We start from the raw sequence: 21,580 nt of genomic DNA on the forward strand, positions 1-21,580 counted from the left end.
AAGATGCTCTGGTGAAAGCTTAGGGGGCAGATGCACAGGGAGTTAATATTAAGGACATCTTGGAAAATTAAGTAAAATCGCAGGTCCTTTGAAATATCATTCTTATTCTGGACATTTATATTCCACTAGAAAATTGTTTTCTACCAGACTGATGCTAAAACGACGTCATTTTAAGGTGAACTGAAGTCCAGTAGCAATAAAGCATTCGGATACTTTGAGACCCCTCCCCCAACTCTTTCATGTTGCCAAAATTGAAACGTTGGGGGCCGTGCATTGTCTTTCTGAGTAACCTCAATTCACCAGTTTAATAAATGCAAAAGTCTACGCATTTCAAACATATGGACAGACAGTATTTGAGCCACAGTTTATAGCTCAAAGTATCTGAGCCATGCTTTTTCTTCTTTTTATTTTTAATGAGTAGGATGTTCTCTAAATACCTAGGAGGGCAGGGCTTTCAGCAATAGCTGCGATTCCAAGGGTGCCCACCACCCACCCACAATTCTACGATGCGGACAATTCCTCCGTTTTTGGTTACATGCTCTTCAAGTGAAGTCCCCTTCACTCCAGATTCCCCCTCCTACACGCCCCCACTTCCCGTCCTAACCACATCGCAATTGTTTAGCTGTTATTAGTTTTTATCAACCGGCCTCCCGCAGGACCTGGCGCTGAGGCGAGGTCCCCATTTCGCGCCTCGCCCTTTGCAGGAAACCTCCCCACATTAGGGTTCCCCAGGCCGCGCACGCCCGACTCGAGGTGCGCTAGCCCTGCGCAACGCGGGGTGGATCGCAGCGGGCGCTAGGGTCCCAAGCCTGGCGGCTCAGGACCCCCCCACCCCCCTCCCAACACACGCTCCTTCCAGTCTTGGCCCTGGGACTCTCCCGCGGTGCCCCAGTCTCCGCTCACAGCGCCCCCCTCGCCCCAACCCGGCAGGCACTTTCGTACCCGCCCAGCCCCGCCCCAGGCTCCGCCCCAGCGGGCTTTTAAGCTTTATAAGTTCCTCTTTCTCACCTCTGATACTTAGTTTCACCAGTTGAACTTGGGACCCACCGCTGCCCTCAGCTCCGAGTTGGGGGCGAGGTAAGGCTTGGGGTCGGGAAGGAGAACGGATGTGAGGCTGGCTCAACAGAGAACAGGGAGTGCGAGACTAGAGGTCCCCGGGGTCCCTCTGGAGAGCAGCGCAGGGGACCCCAGCTTAGGACCCGAGAGGGAGCATGCCCCTTGAAGGAGCCCCGACTCCCACTAGTCTGCTCTGGGCCCCGGGACGTTTGCGTGGGCTCTGTGGAGGGTCAGCCAGGACAATGCCCAAGCATTGCCCTCGCCACTCTGTGGTTCGGCTCCGCCCAGGCCCGGGGGAGGCCACGCGCTGGACGGGGTGGAATGGAGAGGCTGTCAGGGTCCCCAAGAGTGGCCAAGGCGGGGCCATCGAAAGGACCTACACGGGACGGCAGGCTTTCCTGAGGGAGGACAGCCTCTTACTCCAGACGCTTCAATCCGAGGCTCCTTATCCTGCGGCCCTTAAGGGCCCAAACTCACCTTGGCCTCCCGCGAGTTGCTCCCGGACTGGTGGTGGACGAGGAGCTCCAAATTTGGGCCACTTGGGGCCCCGCGCTCTGCTGCCTCAACCCCGTGCCCTCTGAGAACCCTCCTGGCACCCTCCCCGCCTTCGCTCTCTCTCGTGGGCCTCCGGGGTCCCGCCGATGCTCTGCGCGCCAGAATCTCCCGCTATTTGGCGGCGCACCTCGCCTTGGGCCAGGTCGCCTCCGCGCGTTGCTCCCGGGGCCCCCTTAATCCTCGCTAGCTGCGAAGGCTCAGGGATTCTCTGGGGCAGAGAGTGCAGGTGTGGGAGGAGAAGGCCGGGGCAGGAGATGCCGTTGCTGAGCACCTGGAACGTCCAGACCGCAGGCGTTCGTCCCCACGTGCGAGATTCTTGGCGCGCCGGGCCCACTAAAGGAGTGAGAATGGGGGAGTGGGCAAGAGTGGTAGCTGACAGTGAAGGGAGAAATGGGCTGGCCGGGGTTTGGGAATGGGCAAGGAAGAGCGGGAGCTAGGAGTGAGCACGCCAACGGTGCCAAAGAGTGGTGGCGGCTGGATTTCGCGGTGTGCGCAGAGGCGAGAGCTGCGGTGCCTGGGCAGCGTTTGGCCCGTGGGGTGCGTAACAAGAACGGAGAGTCCAGACGGTGGGGTAGGAGGATGAACGCCGCGGGAGGCACGCTCTGGAGGCTGAGGGCCGGGCGTGCAAAGGGGATGAGACCGGGCCCGCTGAGAAGGTGCTGTCTCTCAGGGGCCTCTGGCGACACCGACGTTGACAGAGCGCTCCTAGCTGCCTCGGCGACTCCAGGGCCTCGTGGTCATTATCAGAGGGCTGGAGAAGGGTGCTCCGGGCGCTGTGCCGCGGAGGCTAAAGGCCGGTCCTCCTCTCTGCCGCGCAGAGTGAGTGCAGGAGGCGGATCCCGGGTGCGAGAGGGCGGCAGTCGGCGCGCCGGGCATGAACCTGGAAGGCAGCGGCCGCGGCGGGGAGTTCGGCATGAGCTCCGTGAGCTGCGGCAACGGGAAACTCCGCCAGTGGCTGATCGACCAGATCGACAGCGGCAAGTACCCAGGGCTGGTGTGGGAGAACGAGGAGAAGAGCATCTTCCGCATCCCCTGGAAGCACGCGGGCAAGCAGGACTACAACCGCGAGGAGGACGCCGCCCTCTTCAAGGTTACTAGCATGAGGGGGGCCCAACCAAGGGGGGGGTGGAGGGAAGGCCCCAGAGAGCCTGGTGGATCCCTAAGCCAGACTCCGCGGCAATCCCAGTCCTCGCCTGACGGTGCTCGGAGGAAAGGGGGCCACGCGGGAAGGAGATGAGCCCCGCAGGGCGGCCGGTCCGGGAGCATCAGGTGGCAATCCGCAGAAGCTGGGGGAGAAGGAGAGAGGTTTCAGCCTTTGTAGTGGTTTTAGAAACGGGGGACCAGGTACCAATCCTGAGCGTGTGGCATGAGCAGTACCTAGGGAGTCAGATGGCTCCAGCAGCAGGGAATGGAATGTCCGGGGGCTCAGCCCAGGGACAGCAGCGCTGACTTGAGTGTCCCTGTTTGCATTGATGTGGGTTCCTCTGTCTCCATCCGAGCCTCTTTCTGTACCTCTGGCTACTTCCGTGCCTTCTTTGATCAACATGTGTCTCTCTTTGTCTCCCTGTTTCTTTTCTGTGAGCACACTTAGGTGTGCTTGAGTCTGTCTCTGTTTTCCTCTCTCACTACCTCTATCTTCCTCTATTTTGCTGTTTTTCTCTGGAGGTCTTTCTCTCTGGATATTTATTTATTTTTTCTTTAGTTCAATCTCTTTTGGGCTCTCTATCTTTCTAGCTCTCTTTGGTCCTTCCATATGTGTTTTTCTCTATCCCTGTTTCTGTCTGATTCTCTCTTTCCAAGTCTCTCTCTAGACATTTTTCTCTAGGTCTGTGTGTGTGTGTGTGTGTGTGTGTGTGTGTGTGTGTGTGATGACTGTTTTCTCCTACAGCAGTTTACCCAGTGAACTGTGCATTAGGACCCAGACCCACCACCGGCAGGCAGAACAGGCAAAGGGGACTTCCTCTGGAATTTGCTCTCAGACTATCTGACCATTCAGATGTACTCTATGGGTAGCAGCTCACCCCTAGTTCCAGTGGAACTCACTTCAGACACTGTGAGGGGAAGGGGTCATTAGGGCCCCTTTCCAGGGACCCTCCACATCTTACCCACCTCTCATAAATACCTAGAGAATGCGCAAACCATTTGTCTTCAGTTCAGCAAAGACAGAGCCCAAGGTGGAGAGTATTTTACCTAGAGGAGACGTGGTGTCTTTCTGTCCCATGTTTTGAGCAACGGTATAAATCTGAGGCACGTGAGCATCATTCTTTCCTTTAGAAATACGATCCTCAGGTTCTTTTTTTAAAAGACCTGTATTTTAACTTTTATCCCCCCTCTTCTTTCCCACAAGGCTTGGGCACTATTTAAAGGAAAGTTCCGAGAAGGCATAGATAAGCCAGACCCTCCTACCTGGAAGACCCGTTTGCGATGTGCTTTGAACAAGAGCAACGATTTTGAGGAACTGGTGGAGAGGAGCCAGCTGGACATCTCAGACCCCTACAAAGTATACAGGATTGTTCCTGAGGGTGCAAAAAAAGGTGGGACTTCCTGGGGTGGGGTCACAGAATAGAGGCTGCCTGACACTTGTAAGGCTTTAATTTCATTCTGAGGGTCTATTTTTCTTTTCTTGTTTTTATAGCCTGCCTTCCTCCTGCCTCATGTTTGAGCCCAACGGGCTCTTTGCCCAAGTTCTCAGGGTCGTCAGTTGAAATTCTTGTGGTATTGGTGTAGGACAATTTCTCAGACTCCAGCTCTCTACCTGCAGGTGTATGCCCATGCCTGTGTGTGCACGTGTTTTTCAGTTAGTTCTGTTGGTGTAAGATATGGGCCAAATTTTTCAAACAAAATACGGAAAACTCGTTTAGAGCTTTATCTTTACTTATCAGTGTTTCATAATTAATCATTCTGTCGAAAGGAAGCATACATATACCCGTATATTGTTACTGTTTATAGTAATAAAAATGTCAACTTTTGGAGTATACCGTGGTCAGCTGGATGCTTATTGAAATTCAGACCTTCCCTCTCCAAGTTTCTGACCAGGGTGTCAGAGTAGAGCCCAAGAATCTTCATTTTAAACAAACCATACAGATGACTTCACTTGTGGAACATCTCGCTGGTGGGGCCCTTTATGTGACAACGTGCTCACACACAGCATTTCATCTCCTTCTCTACCTGCCCTACACAAGTCAGACCCTGTAGAAATCAGCTTAGTGGCCTGAACAAGTAATTGCCCACTGGAATTGCTGAAGAAGGGCCTTATTTGTCAACACTGTTATGCATTCTAGGAATTAAACTCTCAGGTATTTTTTTAAGATTTCACTTTTAGTTATGACAGTTCCTTTTTTCACACTTTGCCATTTGCCTTTTGTCCAAACACACAGGAGCAAAGCAGCTCACCCTGGAGGACCCGCAGATGACCATGAGCCATCCCTATACCATGACGGCTCCTTATACCTCACTCCCAGCTCAGGTATGGTGGAGGGCACAGGGCTTCTAGAAAGGGAGGCTGGGTCTGGGTGAGGCCACGTGAGCCAGCTAGTCCCACATAGCAGGAAAAATATAAACAAAAACAGCAGTACTTTGTTTTTGTTCTTAGTCAATCGGCCAAAGCAAATCCCCAATCATTGGATGAACGTCTCACTTTCTACCTGGTGGTACGATCAGTGTTGGTTTTAGGGCGGGGAGAGGTGGCTGCGTCTGCCTGCTAGCCTGGACTTCTGCCACTGATTCAAAAACCCGGGGAGCAGATCTTTTGTGCAAGACGAAAATTTTGGAAGTTGTGCTTTATCATGTGAAACCACAGGGCAGCTGATCTCTTCAGACTTTTCTGATGTGAATCACAGCTCTGTTTTATTCACTTTGGTGGGTAAAAGAAGGCAAATTTCCCTGCAGTACTTTTGGTGCCAGGTTTAACCATATGATGAAGTTTTACACAAGTCATTACTTTGTAACACTGTCTTCATTGTGCCTTTTGAGTCTTTACGGCTACTTTCCACCTAGTGCGATGAGCTGTTCACTCCAAAGTCTTTTGAGATGATAAAATGATTTGGCTGTCAGCCAAATAAGAGATTCTGTGAGGAGTCTGACTATAAAAGAATCTGTCCCCCCTTCCCGGTGCCAACCAACTGAGCTTCGGAGCTGATCGCCTTTCATCTCAGCTGCTCCCTCATGTCCCTTTAGCAGGTTCATAACTACATGATGCCGTCCCACGACCGAAGCTGGAGGGAGTACGTCCCTGATCAGCCCCTCCCAGAAATCCCGTATCAGTGTCCCGTGACGTTTGGGTCTCGCAGCCATCACTGGCAAGGCCCGGCTTGTGAAAATGGTAAGGAGTGTGCTGGGGCTGGTTTTTAGGGCTGTGGCTCAGCCCGCAGAGCAGACCTGGCCAGAGGGCCCTGGTCTCTCTTGATCTGTCCTTCCGGGCAGTACCCCAGGTCTTTCCCCTTCTCAGAGCCGCTGGGGAAGACCTCACGTGCAGTGAAGGAGAGAGTGAGGGTCTTCAGGGGAAGGACTCCAGGGTGTACTGACACCTGGCCTACTCTTGCCAGGACCTGTGCTGGGAACTGCCCTATATGAGATCTTATTTAAACATCACAGAAAGGGGCGCCTGGGTGGCTCAGGCGGTTGGTTAAGCGTCTGCCTTTGGCTGGAGTCATGATCCCTGGGATCCCCCAGGGATTCCCCAGGGTCCTGGGATTGAGAATCAGGCCCCCTACTCAGTGGGGAGTCTGCTTTTCCCTCTCCTTCTGCATCCCTCTGCTCATGCTCTCTCTCTCTCAAGTAAATAAATAAAATCTTCAAAAAAATAAAAAATAAACATCACAGAAATTAGAGGTGGGACACTAATCTCAAAATAAGTAAATAAATAAAAATAATAAAATAAACATCAGAGAGATCCATCCCAGTCAACTAAAAACTGCCCCCCCCTTTTGAGGCAAACTCACAGAATGTAAGTAATGCCCAAAGTTACCCAGTGAAAGTGGGGGGGCTGGAGCTCAACCTCAGAGCTCCTCTTTCATTTAAGAGAGAGGATCTCAGATGTCAAAGTGGTTGGCTATAGTTTTTTAAATTATTTGTTTGATAGGTTAATATTTTTCATCCTCCCTGAATAATAATAGATTTTGTCAGTCTTCCCTCCTGGATTATCCCTTAAGGTTGACAGGGCCAGTAACCTCACTGGTCCGTTTCTTTCTATACATCTGGAAAACGGGCATACTGTAGCTGTGCCGACGCCTTCCGTCTACAGGAACATCAGGAGATTATTGAGCTAGTATATTTCTTTTTAGCAATAGTGTGCCCAGGGGGCACCTGGCTGGCTTAGTTGGTAGAGCATGCAACAACTCTGGATCTCGGGGTTGTGAGTTTGAGCCCCGCACTGGGGGAAGAGTTTACTTAGAAAAGAAAACACGATAGTGTGCTTATCATAGTAATTTTTGGGATCAGGAGTGATAGTAAGAATGGAATGAATAAATACTAAGAAAAGAAAATAGTCTCCATAAGGTGAGTAGTGCTGGTGTTGGGGTCTAAAGAGCTTTGTTCACTCTTGATTAGATGGGGTCCCATCCCCACAGGAGTTTCCCAGACATCAAAATGAGATTACTCAGTGGAAGCACTCATTAGCTACGTGCAGAGAAAACTTCACACCGTGTATTGAAAACAGCAAAACACAAGCTGCTAGGACTTTTGAGTTAGACATTTAAATAGACATCCTGAGATGGGTCAAGACTCAGATCCTTCTGTATGTTCTAGGAATATTTGGTTCGTCACAATTTGGTCAGTTCCCCTTTTTCCAGTCATGTTCAGGTCACTTTTGGCTTTAAAGGATTGACAAAGTGTACCATCATTTAAAATTTGTATTTAATGGCATGTTTACAAAAAAGCTCAGAATTTGATTTTATTAGCTTTTCAAGAGTGATTTGCAGCAAAGGTTACTTTCCATTCCATAGTGGAAGAGTTAGCTAACATTAAACTGGTTTCTGATATCAGACTTTTGTCTAAAGCATCAGGCTCTATTGAACTAAGAACCTTAGTAACAAGGCGATGCTTCAAACTGTACAGACACATGGAATAGGTAGACGTATTTTGAAGCATAACTGACATTAAATTAAGTTCTAGTACACAGTCTTTCTCTATTACTGTTTAATGTGACCCACAGCTATTACGCTGCCAAGACACATGGTTCAATTTTCTTCCCGAAGCCAGAAATAGAAAGCTAGAGAAATGTGGACTAAACAATTTGGAAGTTTTTAACTGGGCCCTTTGGCATCGGAACTCAGGTAGACCTGAGCTCACAGCTCTACTGTGAACATGCTATGTGAACGAGGATAAATCTCCCTGAGCCGAAGTTATCCTGTTTATCAGGGTGATTACGGAGGGATGTTGCTCAAAGGATACAAACTTCCAATGATAAGATGAGTAAGTTCTGAGGATCTAAAGTACAATATGGTGACTGTAGTTAGCTACACTCTATTGTATTAAAAGCTGCTAAGAGAGTAGATCTTAAATATTCCTACTATACACACACACACACACACACGCACACACACACACACACACACACACACACGCACACACAATGGTAATTATGTGCGGTGTTTAAGGAGTTAACTAAGTTAAAATAAGAAAGAAAAAATTATAGGGGCGCCTGGGTGGCACAGCGGTTAAGCGTCTGCCTTCGGCTCAGGGCGTGATCCCAGCGTTCTGGGTTCGAGCCCCACATCAGGCTCCTCTGCTATGAGCCTGCTTCTTCCTCTCCCACTCCCCTGCTTGTGTTCCCTCTCTCACTGGCTGTCTCTGTCTCTGTTAAATAAATAAATAAAATCTTTAAAAAAAAAAAAAAAAAAAAAGAAAGAAAGAAAAAATTATAGAGGGACTATTCCAAGTTTTCTTCCAAAGCTATGAAAAGGCTCCTTCCTCTTTCGATCCTATTTTTTCTGATTGGAATTCAGCTTGTCTTTTTCCCTTGAGAATGCCACTGGTCAGTTCTAGAGCGCCCTTGGCCCCTCCCTCCCGGGGTTGGTGCACCCTTCAGGGGCTGAGTGGCCACATCCCAGGGAGAGGAGACCTTCCCATGCGTCGTTGGACAGACACTGTTTAGACATCATCTGATTCTTATTTACAAATGCAGGTTGCCAGGTGACAGGAACCTTTTATGCTTGTGCCCCGCCTGAGTCCCAGGCCCCTGGAATCCCCATAGAGCCAAGCATAAGGTCTGCTGAAGCCTTGGCGCTCTCAGGTGAGTGCAGTGTTCCCTTCTAGAGGCCCCCACAGGAGGCTGGCTTCTGCTGTGGCTCCACTCTTGCCTTTGGGTCTGTTTGATTGGGGAGGCTGGGGGTATCCCTGAGCACAGCCCATGGGCACTGGCTTTCTTCCATCTGGGGACTAGAGTGGATATGGACACGTCTGACTCCCAACCTCAGTGAATGAAGACATCTTTAGAATATTTAGCACTAAGAAGCCAACTTTTAATTCTGATGCCAATTCTAAATGCTGGTTTGAATTGAGTCATTTTAAGGTTTCCATCGACATCTATCTGAGTTTCCAGGAATATGCAAACACCTCAGCTTTATATACCAAGGACCCCCCTTCAGCCAACATTCTCACAATGTAGTATAATTTCTTAGAAAAATACACAAGGGTTTCTCTTTTGAAAAGCTGATCATCCTTCCAGGTTTAGCCACAACTAGGTCTTCCTCTCTGGCATCCTGGGGACAGCAGTTCTGGCTCCTTTCTCTTTATCACATTCATATGCGTAAAAGTAGTGAGCCTTGCGGTCAGTCTTCCTCTGAAATTTGATAGGTGTTGCAAAAAATTTGGATTAGAGCTGATTTTTAAAGTTTCATTTCTAAAAGAATCCTTGCAAGCTCAAAGATCTTAACCTGTTTAAGGAAGGCATCGCAAGGTTTACTAAGCATATGTGGTGTGCATGTATCTATTTTTTAGATAGTATTTTGGGTTGTTTGAAAATGGGATTTATAATTACATTAAGAATAAATAGCTTAAGCCTCAGAATTCTCACCTTGCCCCTTGGGCTTTTAAAAAATCAATTATAGAAAGTATAAAGTAAATTCTCAAGATTTCAGAGAGTTGTGGGCACCTTTCTTGTTTCCAGGGTCACCATTTATTTCTTTTCGGTTCTGAAGTTCTGGATGAGGCTTTGCTGCCTTTCTTCTTAGATGCTCCTAAATGACGGAGGGGAGATGTTTCTGAACAGAAAGCCTTGTGCTTTTTTTAAGAAACTTCCTAACCCTTCTCTGAAGCACGAAAAAGTAGGGAATAAACAACTATTTATGTCCCTGTGATCTCGTGATTTCTGATGACATTAAGTGAAATGAAGCCTGTCCTGCAAGTCACCTCAAATGGCCAACACTCACTGTCATCAAGGTGTACTGTCTGAGCTCGCTCTCCACTAGTCCGCACTAGTGGAGAAATTGACGTGCAGAATCGGGACAGTGATGTGGGCTGTTTAAGCCTCAAAACCTGCCATTGAGGAATAAGAGGGTTTTGTGGATTTCTTTTTTTAGTATGCATAGTGCAGATTAATTATCAACCTTGAGCCCATTTGTTGGGAGAACCGCAGTCCCCATTAATTTGTAAATACCATTATGGATGGATGGCTATGGCCTGTACATGGAGCTCTTTTGCAGTTCAGTTAAGGGCCCCTTTGCAAACCTAGCTTTGTCCTTTTAATTTGTGGGTCCTATTCTGAAGAAAAATTTCAAAAGTGAACTCATCTCGTTAAATGTTTTAGAAAGCACAGTTATTTTCAAGGCAGATTTTGAAAGCCTAGTGGGACTTTGGCCTTAGAACATTTTTTTTCATTGATTCTTTTCTTTCCACATGAATTAACTTTATTATACAAGTAACGCATACATACACAGCATAAAAAATAACGTGACAGTCGGAAGAGCAAACTTGGAAAATAAAACATCACATTCTTACCACCCAGAGATCACCACTGCTAAAACGGCTTAGTGTTTATCTTTGCTGAAACTTCAATGTGGACGTGTGTGTGTGTGTGTGTGTGTGTGTGTGTGTGTGTGTTTATTTGTGTAAGTGACATCTTATTCATTGTTTAGGGCAGTTTCCGATGTAAACATTTTTGTTTAGTTTTTGAAACACTATTATATTCTTTTTGCTAGTAGAAATTAAACTAGGGTTTACTTCCTTCAAAATCAAAACTGATTGCTGTGCTTAAAGATGCATTTTGTTCAGTGGAACATGACTTAGTATTTTAGACACAATTGTTGTCATCGCTGCATTCATCATCACCAAAATAATGACACAGAAAGTTCTTAACCAGCGGTGCTCTCTAATACAAGTCAAATCTGTTGTGCAGAAAACTAATGTAAGCTGTAATCCCCCAACACAAAAAAAATCTATGGTCGCACAAATTTGGAAAATGCTGTTAGACAACATTAAATAGATTTCTTGCAGGATTTCCTTAATATCTCTTACTGTCTGTGACTCCAGGAGGGAGAGGAGGGTATGCAGCATTTCCTACACTTCCTTGACCCTGGAACTTTCTATTTTTTATGGAGTATCCTGGGACACCAGTGTCCCACCAAATACACATGTTCTGGTTGAATAGTTTGGCATCCTGATGGGTTTCCAATGCTCCTTGGTCCCTTAGCGCTGACCTTGAAATCTCTGTGTTTACAGACTGTCGACTCCACATCTGTTTGTACTACCGGGAGATCTTGGTGAAAGAGCTGACCACGTCCAGCCCAGAAGGCTGTCGGATCTCCCACGGGCACACTTATGATGCCAGTAACCTGGACCAGGTCCTTTTCCCATACCCAGAGGACAATGGCCAGAGGAAAAACATCGAGAAACTTCTGAGCCACCTGGAAAGGGGTGTGGTCCTCTGGATGGCCCCCGACGGGCTTTATGCCAAAAGACTGTGCCAGAGCAGAATCTACTGGGATGGGCCCCTGGCACTGTGCAGTGACCGGCCCAATAAACTGGAGAGGGACCAGACCTGCAAGCTCTTTGACACACAGCAATTTTTAGCAGGTAACATACCCAATTATCTGTTAGAATGGAGCATCCCACACCTGTAAGCCTAAGAGACAGAATGGAGGGGGTGACACTATGGCTTCCACAGTGGTCCAAGCAGAAAGTCACTCCCAACCCAGACAGAGATCTTCCTTCTATTAGCCCCTGAGCCCACCCGGCAGGATCTGAGAATAGGTTCCTGTTGTTCATCTCACCTCTGCCTCTACCACGTGCTCCTCTGCATCACCAAAGGGGTGTGAAGAGGAGAGAGATTGCTCAAGGGGATTGTGGTTCAGGCTGATATCTTGAGATTCTGGTATTCAACAAATAGTCACACTGATAAGGTTCACACTTTATTGGCAGTATGATCTCAGCAAGCACGGCTGCTGATGTTTCAGCTTTTTTAAGGTTCCTAGGAAAATCGTAAAGGTTAGAAGTGTATTGTTAACGTTCTTGGTTATGAGACGTGTTACTTCTATGCAGATGGCCTCCAGCAGGTGGGATCAGGGATAGAGTATGTGGAACTGATTTTGCAAAGGGGGAAATTATGAGAAGGCTATGAGTTATCTCTGTGATATTCGTGTTTCACATAGTATTTTCTAAAACCAGTGAGTTTCGTTTTTCTAGTTTTGATTTCATGACAATTCAATTAGCCCCAGACTGGCTTTTGTGAAACCACTGGCCACGTTATTGTTGAAGCTTCATCCAGAACATTCGTGTAGCTCTCTATATTGATGATTCCTCTTTTGGAGGGAAAAAGTTGTTCTGTCAGCTAACTGCCAACTCTTTCTGAACCTTATTCTGTAACGTATCCTTAAGCTATTCTTTTACAAGCGCCCCTTCAGAAACACCCTATGTCTTTGGATTCTCATGTGCCTCTCCTTTCCCTAAATATGCTTCCCGATTCAATTTATTTAACATAAAAATATGAAGCATCTGTGTACTTTGACACTGTTGACACTTGCTTAGCCTTTTGGGTTTAAGTTGCCCAAATTGAGTAGGCTCATCCAAATTCTCTTTGGTGCCTCCAAACAAATATGTCCCTAGATGCCTAACCCTTGACTAAAAGGTGTGACAAGAGGAGGAGGGAGAACTGAGCCTCTGGTTCCCCAAGGCAGCACTAGGGTGAGAAAGCCATGTGGGTCTCAACACCCCTCCCTCCCTCTGAGCTGCAGAACTGCCTCCAAATCTGTGCCATGACTGTTCTGTCCATCCTGGGGTCCAGCATGGTAATCATGGTGGGCACCCAAGGAAGAGTCAGGAGCTACTGCGGGGTATCTTGTCTGCACCTCTTATGTCTGCTAAAGAGTCTGAAAGAGCCCATGGGGGATTGGGGTTGGATCTCCTCAGAGACTGTGAATCTTGGTCTCTTTGGATTCAGAAGCCACAGGACTAGGACTTTGGTTAAGGAATCCCAGGGGAATGACACGTGCTTCTGTGAGTTTCTCTCACCACATATCTTTTAGGAAGTTCGAATCCTACCATTCTAAGTAGGCTGTAAGTTACACTTTGAGTCACAGTCACTGAGAGCTGGATACAGGCAAGAAGCAGAAAAGCATGATGCCCAGCTATGAACACCTGCAGGTTGTGAATTCACTTGCCTAGAATTTAATATTTATCTGTGAGCAAAAGTTGTTGTTTTTTTCTTCCTCTGTAACCAAAGGCTGTGCTTTTTGCTCACTGCAACCGCTTATCTTGAAGTATTCACTGAGGTTCAAGGAGGAACCTGTGAACTTGAACACTGCAGCGGTGTAGACCAGCTTCTGCACAATCGAGGATTCCCACAGAATATTCTCATGTTATCAAGCATTTGAGACACGACTTCTTCAGAGAATTGTGCCAGCTCGCCACTCTGACTGGCTTGTGTAGGTGTTGTCTCAGGCCTCGGCAGTGTGAACGCCTTGTACACATTCTGACTAAGTCAGTTAGGTTTGATTTGAATTCTGGAAGAAGAAAAAAAAAAAGCAGGAAGTCTAACAGTCCAGTGAGTTAGTTAGAAACTTTTCTTCAGTTGAAGAGAACAGTGAAGATCTTTGATATCTCCCCATTCAGGATTTGCAAACTACTAGGGACAGCCCCTAAAGGCAAAGCCCAAGGTGCATATCTGATCAAGATGCGTGTGCATACCGTTCTGCAGAAGTTGTAGCAGCAGCCGTGTGTGTTTCTTTTGCGGACACGACGTTCAACTCTAGTGGAAAGGAAAGAATAAGAGCAGCTAGAGGCTTAAGAGTCATCTCGAATATGGGTAATGGGACATGGAGCGATGTCAGGGATTACACATGTGTCTTTCCAACAGTCTTTGTTCTGCATCCTTAGGGTAGGAGTGGAGCCTTCAGGATATACGCAACCACAAAAGTGGGGACACCTAGTGTTTCATTTCAAATCAATATCTGTCCCAGAAGGTGGGCAAGAAGTCAGCTCAAAGTCCCATAGTTGAGGTTTAGTGCCAAGTAGGACACGGCTGCCCATAACTGGTGCTCATCTCCAAGACAACAGTAAAGCATTTTCAGCGATGCCTGAATCATGGAGACGTCCTGATTGGCACAGACATTGGATTATGAAGACTCAGCAGTTTTGAGATGACATTTTTAAGTAATCAGAAAATTTTGATTTTTTAAATGAAATTTCTTCTTTGTATAAATTATTCTTTTGCCTCAATGTGGCTACATTTCTTTTCCTTTTTCTTCATCTTTCACTCCTTTCTGCTACCCTTTGCACTCTTAAGGGTCTAATGCTGCAAAGCAAGGTTTCTTAATCTGCAGGACATATTTCCCTTAAAGAATCAAGCGAGGGGTGCCTGGGTGGCTCAGTTGGTTAAGCATCTGCCTTCACCTTGGGTCCCGGGATCGAGCCTTGTGTCAGGCTACTAGCTCAGTGGGGAGCCTGCTTCTCCCTCTCCCTCTCCCTACTCAAGCTTTGTCTCCCATTCTCTCCCTCTCTCTCAAACAAATAAATAAAATAATAATTAAAAAAGAGAATCAAGTGAAACCTGGAGCCCTCTCAGGAGAAGTGCACCCATGAACACGTACATGCAATTCTATATCTAGGGTCTAAGAATTAAGAACCCCACGTAGAGAAATAAAGAATACACACTCCTATTTTAGTTTTCCAAATCAACAGTGAGCTTTTGCTTCCTGCTTTAACATGGCGTGTTTAGTGATGGTTTCTGATCAGGGTTGGTTTTTTTCCCCGCTTATGGGGCTTTTCCAGAGCTGCAAGCTTTTGCTCACCATGGCCGTCCCCTGCCAAGATTCCAGGTAACTCTGTGCTTCGGAGAAGAGTTTCCAGATCCTCAGAGGCAAAGGAAGCTCATCACTGCTCACGTGAGTATTTAGTCACATTCAAATGATTGAGTTTCCCTGTTTTTCATCAAGGGCAGGGTCCCAGTTAGAAAAGTCTCAAATGAAAAGTATATGTCATATGACAGGAAAATCATGAGGAAGGAAGCATGGCCCAGTGAATGGTGCAGGAAGCACAGCCCAGGGACCCACATGTTTTTCCCAACCCTAGAGGTCTACTCATCACAAACCTGCAACCATGGGCTTCATTCATCCCATCTTGTGTATCAATCAAGACATTGTCCTATTCCCATTTTATAAGGATTTAAAAAGACTAGTGATAAAAGTTGCCCTTTAAAATTCTCCATATTTAATATTGCTTTTAAAATGCTGTCTAGCTGACCTTCATTTGATGGGGAGGCTTTTCCCAATGGGAAGCTGTCCATTGACTTATGTATTTTGCAGTCCCCTCAGATTTTTCCCAAATCCTCTTTTATTTCTGGATTTTTAGAAATTATTTAACTAATGGAAACCAAGGGTCACGTGTTACTTGGAGGAGGCTAACTCTGTCAAGGAATTTAAGTAGATCAGTGTTCTTTAGCAGGGGTTTAAATAGGGTCAACTGTGGCACGTAAACATCTTTTTCATGAAAATTTTATTGAGATAACATTTGGAATAAATTTGCCACAAAAAAGAGTTTTGAATACCCAAGATTTTGAATTTGAAAACCTTACATAGCTACATACCTTTGAGAGTTATTAATAGGCCCAGACAAAAGCAGTAACAGGTAAAAAAAAAAAAAAATATATATATATATATATATAATCAATAATAGAAACTTTCAAGTCATATTTTAGTTCTCATAGTTTTTTTATTGACAACCAAAATAAAACACTACCTAATTTTAAACACGCAGTCCCCCCTCTTGATTGTAAAATCAAAAATGAACCAACCAAAAGACTCTAGAGCTTTTTCATGAATTCTCTCCAGTAATTGATATAATATTTGTTATCTTGTTAACACCTAGGATTGTTAAATAACTAAATAAACTTGGTATTGATAAATAATGTTTCAAAAGTTGGTGAAAAACTCCTGCATTAGTCTGATTTTAAGGGTTTTTTTGGTGCGCTAGCTCTCCTCTGAGTTAGGCAACTATGTTCCTCAAGCAAGGGTCCCTGGAATTGAGTTGTCTGGGATGGAAAAGAAAAATGGGTATGTGTACACGCAGGAGTTCCTACTCGTTTTTATTATGGATTTAATTTATTTCAGGTGTTTCATATGAATTAGGCTTAAGTTTCTATATATCAAATAACTTAAATGCTCAATTTAATAGCAGAATTGATTCGCAAAGTATTCACTTTTCTTACAAGCTATAAATTCAGGAAATTCTGAAAGCTGAATTTTTTTATTGAATACGAACCACATAAATAGCCAAACTAGATGAATCTGAGGTCAATTAACCTCTCTTTCCCCATAATAACAGTGTTGTTGTTTGTTTAGCTTCTGCTCCTTCCTTGTTCCACTATCTTAGAAATATACAAGTTATCCAGGTCACCCAGGAATGGTACATTGTTCAGGACGGACATCCTCATCCCGGTCAGACTGTGGCTGTGGAAAAATTCATTGGCCTAAATTATTCTGAGTTACCTCAAACTTCATGGATCACCTCAAACTTCCTTTTAAGTTGGTCATTGTACCTGATTTGTTTATGCTTAGTGAAACATACCTTTTGAGCGGCTATTAATGTAAAAGTACCACTTTTGACTTGAACTATAGTAACACTCAGAATCAAGTGGAGTCTGTTTATAGGTTGGTGTATGTAAGGGGCTAACAAAAAATTACGTCATCAGAAAGTTTTGATTTATGTAGCACCTAACTTGGGATTGAACTTTACTATATCTTCAGATACTGAGTTATTTAATGATGAGCCAATTACAAGATGTTAAAAAGAACATTTCAATAACATCTTTTCAAAATCTCTTATTAAAGGTCGAACCTCTGCTAGCCAGACAACTGTATTATTTTGCTCAGCAGAACAGTGGACACTTCCTGAGGGGCTATGACTTACCTGAACACATTAGCAGTCCAGAGGATTATCACAGATCTATTCGCCACTCCTCCATTCAAGAATGAAAACTGTCAAGACGAGTGATTTTATTTCATTGTAAATATCTGCCTCCGACAGGAACAGCTGATTGAACTCCCTCTTTTTCTTTTGAGAAACTTGGAAATTGGGGCTTCAGTTCAACACTTGAGGATAATCTCAGCAAGAATGAGTGTAAAAAAACCAGCTCCATCTAATTGACAGATGAGCTTATTCCAAAAGGAAGGACAGTTTTCAGGGTCTTCCGTAGACCGCCATCTTTGATAATTACTGTGAAAATTGACCAAAGCGTGTGTTTACATTTACTTAAATGCTATCTTTAATTGGATGTGGATTCTTTCTTGCTTGAAAACTGAGAAAACTTGTGTTTCGGTATTGACCACTAACTAGAGGGATACAAGCACATAAATGGTGTACTATTTCTCAGGGAAATAATATCTAAATTTGAGGTGACTTTGCCCACAAAAGAAATGTATTAACGTACACAGAAGATGTTGCTCTTGCAGAAAATGCTTGCTCTTAGAATCTTTGACTGAGGTTGGACCACAGTGCCTCCAGCTTTGGGGTAGCTGATCACCCCACGTGGCCTGGGTCTCACCCTGCACGGACTTCCCTGCCCTGTCTCGCACTGCTCCCCATTTGCTCTCTCTCCATGGGTGCCCTTGGAAGCCAGTTGGTATTTTCTGGAACCAAAGAGCATTAGGGCTACTCTTGATTAGTATATTTTTGTCCGTCCTACAATCTTGTAATGACTGCTTAAGATATTTTTTGTCTGCCTTTTTGTCTCTCGTTCTGTAGAAATTACTGCTAAAACATTTTCTTAAAAAAGATCAACAATCCAAGTACTAAAGATATATTTTTGAAACTCGGTGACATTTCCCCTCTTACCCTGTTTGTTTTGTTTGGCTACCAGTGAGTTATCCATGACAACACTAAGGAGGAGGAGCCGATGCTTTTCAATGTGGTGAACTCTGTTAGGAAAGATGATGACAGGATTTCACTGATTGCATAACTGCAGACTCAGTGGGCTGTTTTTGCTTATTTTGTATATTATATGCTTCCTCATGCCAATATGGTTTGACAGGGCCTTAAAATTACTGGGCTTTCTCCAAATACATCTTTTTATAGAATCACAGAGATCTCCACTTGCTTAAGTAAACCTGATCACTTCCTTGTTGATTGTTTTGGAAAAGTACAGATGTTTGGACTGATGCTGGCAACTGATATTTTTATCATACTACAAAAAAAAACTGCTATTACTTTTAGGCTCAGCAAAAGACTTAGTAGTTCTCAAATATATGCCACTCTTATTCTAATCTATATTTTTTAATTCATCCAAGAAACTGTATCCCTTGCATTAGACAGATTATATATAGCCTTTATCCAGTTTAGTAAGCAATGAAGCATTGGAATGTCATTTTTTTAACTTTTAAAAGGAGTGTTTTTTTAAGGATTTTATTTATTTACTTGAGAGAAAGAGAGAGAGCAAAGGAGAGAGAGAGAGTAAACGCACAAGCAGGGAGGAGCGGCAGAGGGAGAAGCAGATTCCCCACTGAGCAGGGAGACCAATGCGGGTCTCGATCCCAGGACCCAGGATCATGACCTGAGCCGAAGGCAGACACTTAACTGACTGAGCCACCCATGGAACCCCAAGGAGTTTTTAATGATAACAGAACATATTAACTACAGAAAATGTAAACAATATAGACAGGCAAAAATGCAGCAACGTTCCCTTTCTTTTTCCCAGCCCAAATCCTGCTCCTTGAAATATCCACAGGAAGAGTGTGACTTCTTCTTCCAATCCACTTCACTTCTCTATAGGTATACGTCAGCTCAAAAAAACCTCATAGGATCATCTTGCCGCCAGCTTTATGCAGTGCTCTTTTAACCCAACAATACAGATTTACCTCACTCTTTTTAGAGGCATTGTCGTTGTAGAACTCCATCATGCAGTCCATGGCAGAGTTTAAGGAATTTCATCAGCCGCTCAAAGTGAATATGCATGGACAGCAGATTATATTTTGTGAATTGCAGTAATTTATACATCTTATAGATGCAAAGTATTTTAGGGTATATTATCCTAAGGGGGAATTGCAAACAAAATTAGGAATGACTGTGACACAGGCCCCAGTGTATGTGGCCCTCTTCCCTGCAGAATATTTAACCCCACGCCAGCGCTTCAGAGAAGTTCTCTGGTGTCAGTCCCAGGGGTGCCGTGTCTTCTGAATTCTCAAAGCAGATGCTTGATTTCTATTGCTGTTGCAAATTCTTTTCTTTCTTTCTTCTTTCTTTTTTAATATTAAGCTGCTTGAACACTGGAGTTAACATTTTCTGGAAAATACTCTTGGCTAGGGCTGCTTTCCCCTTCCTCATCTTTAGACCCATCTACTTTGACTTTTTTTTTTTTTTTGGAGGAATCCAGACTGTGTGCTATTGAATGAATTATGAAATAATCTGGGTAAAGAATCCTGACAGCTGTCTCAGGACTTTGAAAATGAATGATTGCCTCATTCCTTGACTTGATAAAGTAGAATTTATTTTGTTCTCAATGGGAGACACTGTAGAAGAGTTTAGGCATTTACTATGTTAAAAAGCTTCAGATGGCAAGGTTAAAAAATTGTGTTGTCTCCCAGGTGCATGTTCTAATGGCTTGTTTCTTGTTTTTTGGATTTAATAAAACAGTGGGCAGTAGATGTCTTCTGGAACACTGTAAAGGACCAGGTGACCAACCCATTTAAAACTCAAACCTTGGAACCCCCTCAGTCCCAGGCGAAACAGGACAGTTAGTCGCCCTATAGAGAACCCAGCAAGACTATTGCCTTTGAGCTAGGAAGACACTGCTCCTTTGGGAGATGAACTTGGAAACCCTGCATGGAATGAGCAACACGACACCATGGTTATCACCAAAGCACAGATATGCCCAGGTTTGTGTTTAGAAAAAGGCATACGCTGTCCTAGGGTATGAGCAAGGTTTTCTTTGCACGTCACTGTGTATAAACTCCAGAGTTGTTCCAACTCTGGGAGTCTTGGTGCAGGGTCTGGCGTGGGTCTTTGCCCGAAAGGCTGAGCAACAGGTGGACATGCATCCTAAGAGAAGCCTTGCTCCTGTGTTGGCTGTACCAGGGAACATCAATTTTTTTTCTAGCAAATATTTTTTTAGGTCAACCCCCCTTTTGTTCCTCTTTGATCACATTTCTGCCCTTTCTCCACAGGTAAATGTTTTTCTGGAAGTGGCGATCTTCCTTAAAGTTTACATTTTTACTATTTATCTCCCTAGTTTCTAGCCGACTGGCATCTATTTAACTGTTGCTTTAGGGCTGTCCTGCCAGAACGCATTGTTCTGCAGCCTACTTTTCTCATAGCTCCATCTTTGAGACTGATCCATGTCGATGTAGGTGGGTCTCATCCATCTCTTGTTTACTAGTGTCAAAAAGCTGGTCCCACTAATGCAGTGAAGGTTGATTTTCCCGGTATTTATTTTCACTGCTTTTAGGAAAGCACGTAGGTGAAGTGTAGTTGAAGTGAAGGAAAGGAAAGATGGGATGTGGACAAAACAGAAAGTCCAGCAGGCTAATCCCCCTCTAATATAAACTCATGTTTTGCTTTCAACTCTGAAATGGAAGAAACCTAATGGGTAGTGGAATTCATTTCCCCGCACCCCGTCTGTATAAGTGGCCAGGACTAAGCAGCTCCCTTGACTTCAATCCAGAGCTACGCTGGTTCCATCTTGCTGCTCGGCCTCGCAGGCAAGGGTGTCTAGAGAACTAGGCAGATCCTTCCTTGGAAAATGATTGTACGTAATAATGTCATGAATTTTGGTGTAAATTGCTTTTGAAAGCAGATTGATATTCGTGATAATCTGCTATTTTATGTAGTTGTTAAATAAAGACTTTTTAAAAAAGCAATCTGTTATGAGCCGTGTGTGTGTTATTAAACACTCATCTTGATAGCTTTTAAAATACTTCCTCCTTCCGTTGTGTACTTTCAGAGAGGCTGCTTCGGCAGCCGGCTTCCTTCCTGGTTGTCATATGCGTCCGTAAAATCAGATCTCAAAGGGCTCTGCTGGTTTTTTAAAAAAATAGCAAAACTTGTCCCAGCACAGGGCAGTTTCTCCAGCTCACGGAAACACATCTAAGGAGAGTATTGAACAATCCTTTCCTTCTTCTCCCTTGTGTGTTTTAAAAGGTCTAGTAGACCCAAGGAGGTTGTTAATGTTTCCTTTTATATTCATAGCTTCTTTGTTGTTGTTGTTTAAGAGGAGGGGATGTAGGTTAACCAGCATCCGGAATGTGAAATATAACATAAAACTCTGTGTAGTAAAAGAGCCTATCAACTGCTTACAAGTCTAGTGGGAACGCTAGAAGGACAGGGCTGCAGCTTGGGGCGTTAAAACCCTTGCAGCCAAAGATTTCGTGGAACTGTCAAAAATGTTTGTAATCTGTGTCTAGGAGCCCCAGAATTTTAGCTTAGAATAATTTTGAATTTTTTTAAAAGCTTTTATTTATTTATTTGACAGAGAGAGAGACAGCCAGCGAGAGAGGGAACGCAAGCAGGGGGAGCGGGAGAGGAAGAAGCAGGCTCCCAGCCTGATGTG

General features: G+C 44.9%; 1 protein-coding gene across 4 annotated transcripts; it reads left to right on the plus strand.

Moving 5' to 3' along the window:
• The first annotated feature begins 982 nt into the window (after positions 1-982).
• IRF4 (interferon regulatory factor 4) lies at positions 983-20,891 on the plus strand. 4 transcript variants are annotated; one of them, XM_048225812.2, is made up of 9 exons: positions 983-1,077; positions 2,430-2,701; positions 3,959-4,145; positions 4,989-5,077; positions 5,791-5,932; positions 8,735-8,842; positions 11,269-11,622; positions 14,815-14,927; positions 16,872-20,891. In XM_048225812.2, exons 2-9 carry the CDS (start codon positions 2,486-2,488, stop codon positions 17,013-17,015), a joined length of 1,353 nt encoding a protein of 450 aa, XP_048081769.1. In that variant the 5' UTR covers positions 983-1,077; positions 2,430-2,485; the 3' UTR covers positions 17,016-20,891. The 4 variants fall into 4 exon arrangements, with proteins under 4 accessions (XP_048081769.1, XP_026367141.1, XP_048081770.1 ...); XM_026511356.4 differs by having other exon boundaries at positions 998-1,077; positions 5,788-5,932; XM_048225813.2 differs by lacking the exon at positions 8,735-8,842 and having other exon boundaries at positions 998-1,077; positions 5,788-5,932.
• The last annotated feature ends 689 nt before the right edge of the window (positions 20,892-21,580 follow it).

Source organism: Ursus arctos, unplaced genomic scaffold (genome assembly GCF_023065955.2).
Source record: "Ursus arctos isolate Adak ecotype North America unplaced genomic scaffold, UrsArc2.0 scaffold_31, whole genome shotgun sequence".
Lineage (NCBI taxonomy): Eukaryota > Metazoa > Chordata > Mammalia > Carnivora > Ursidae > Ursus > Ursus arctos.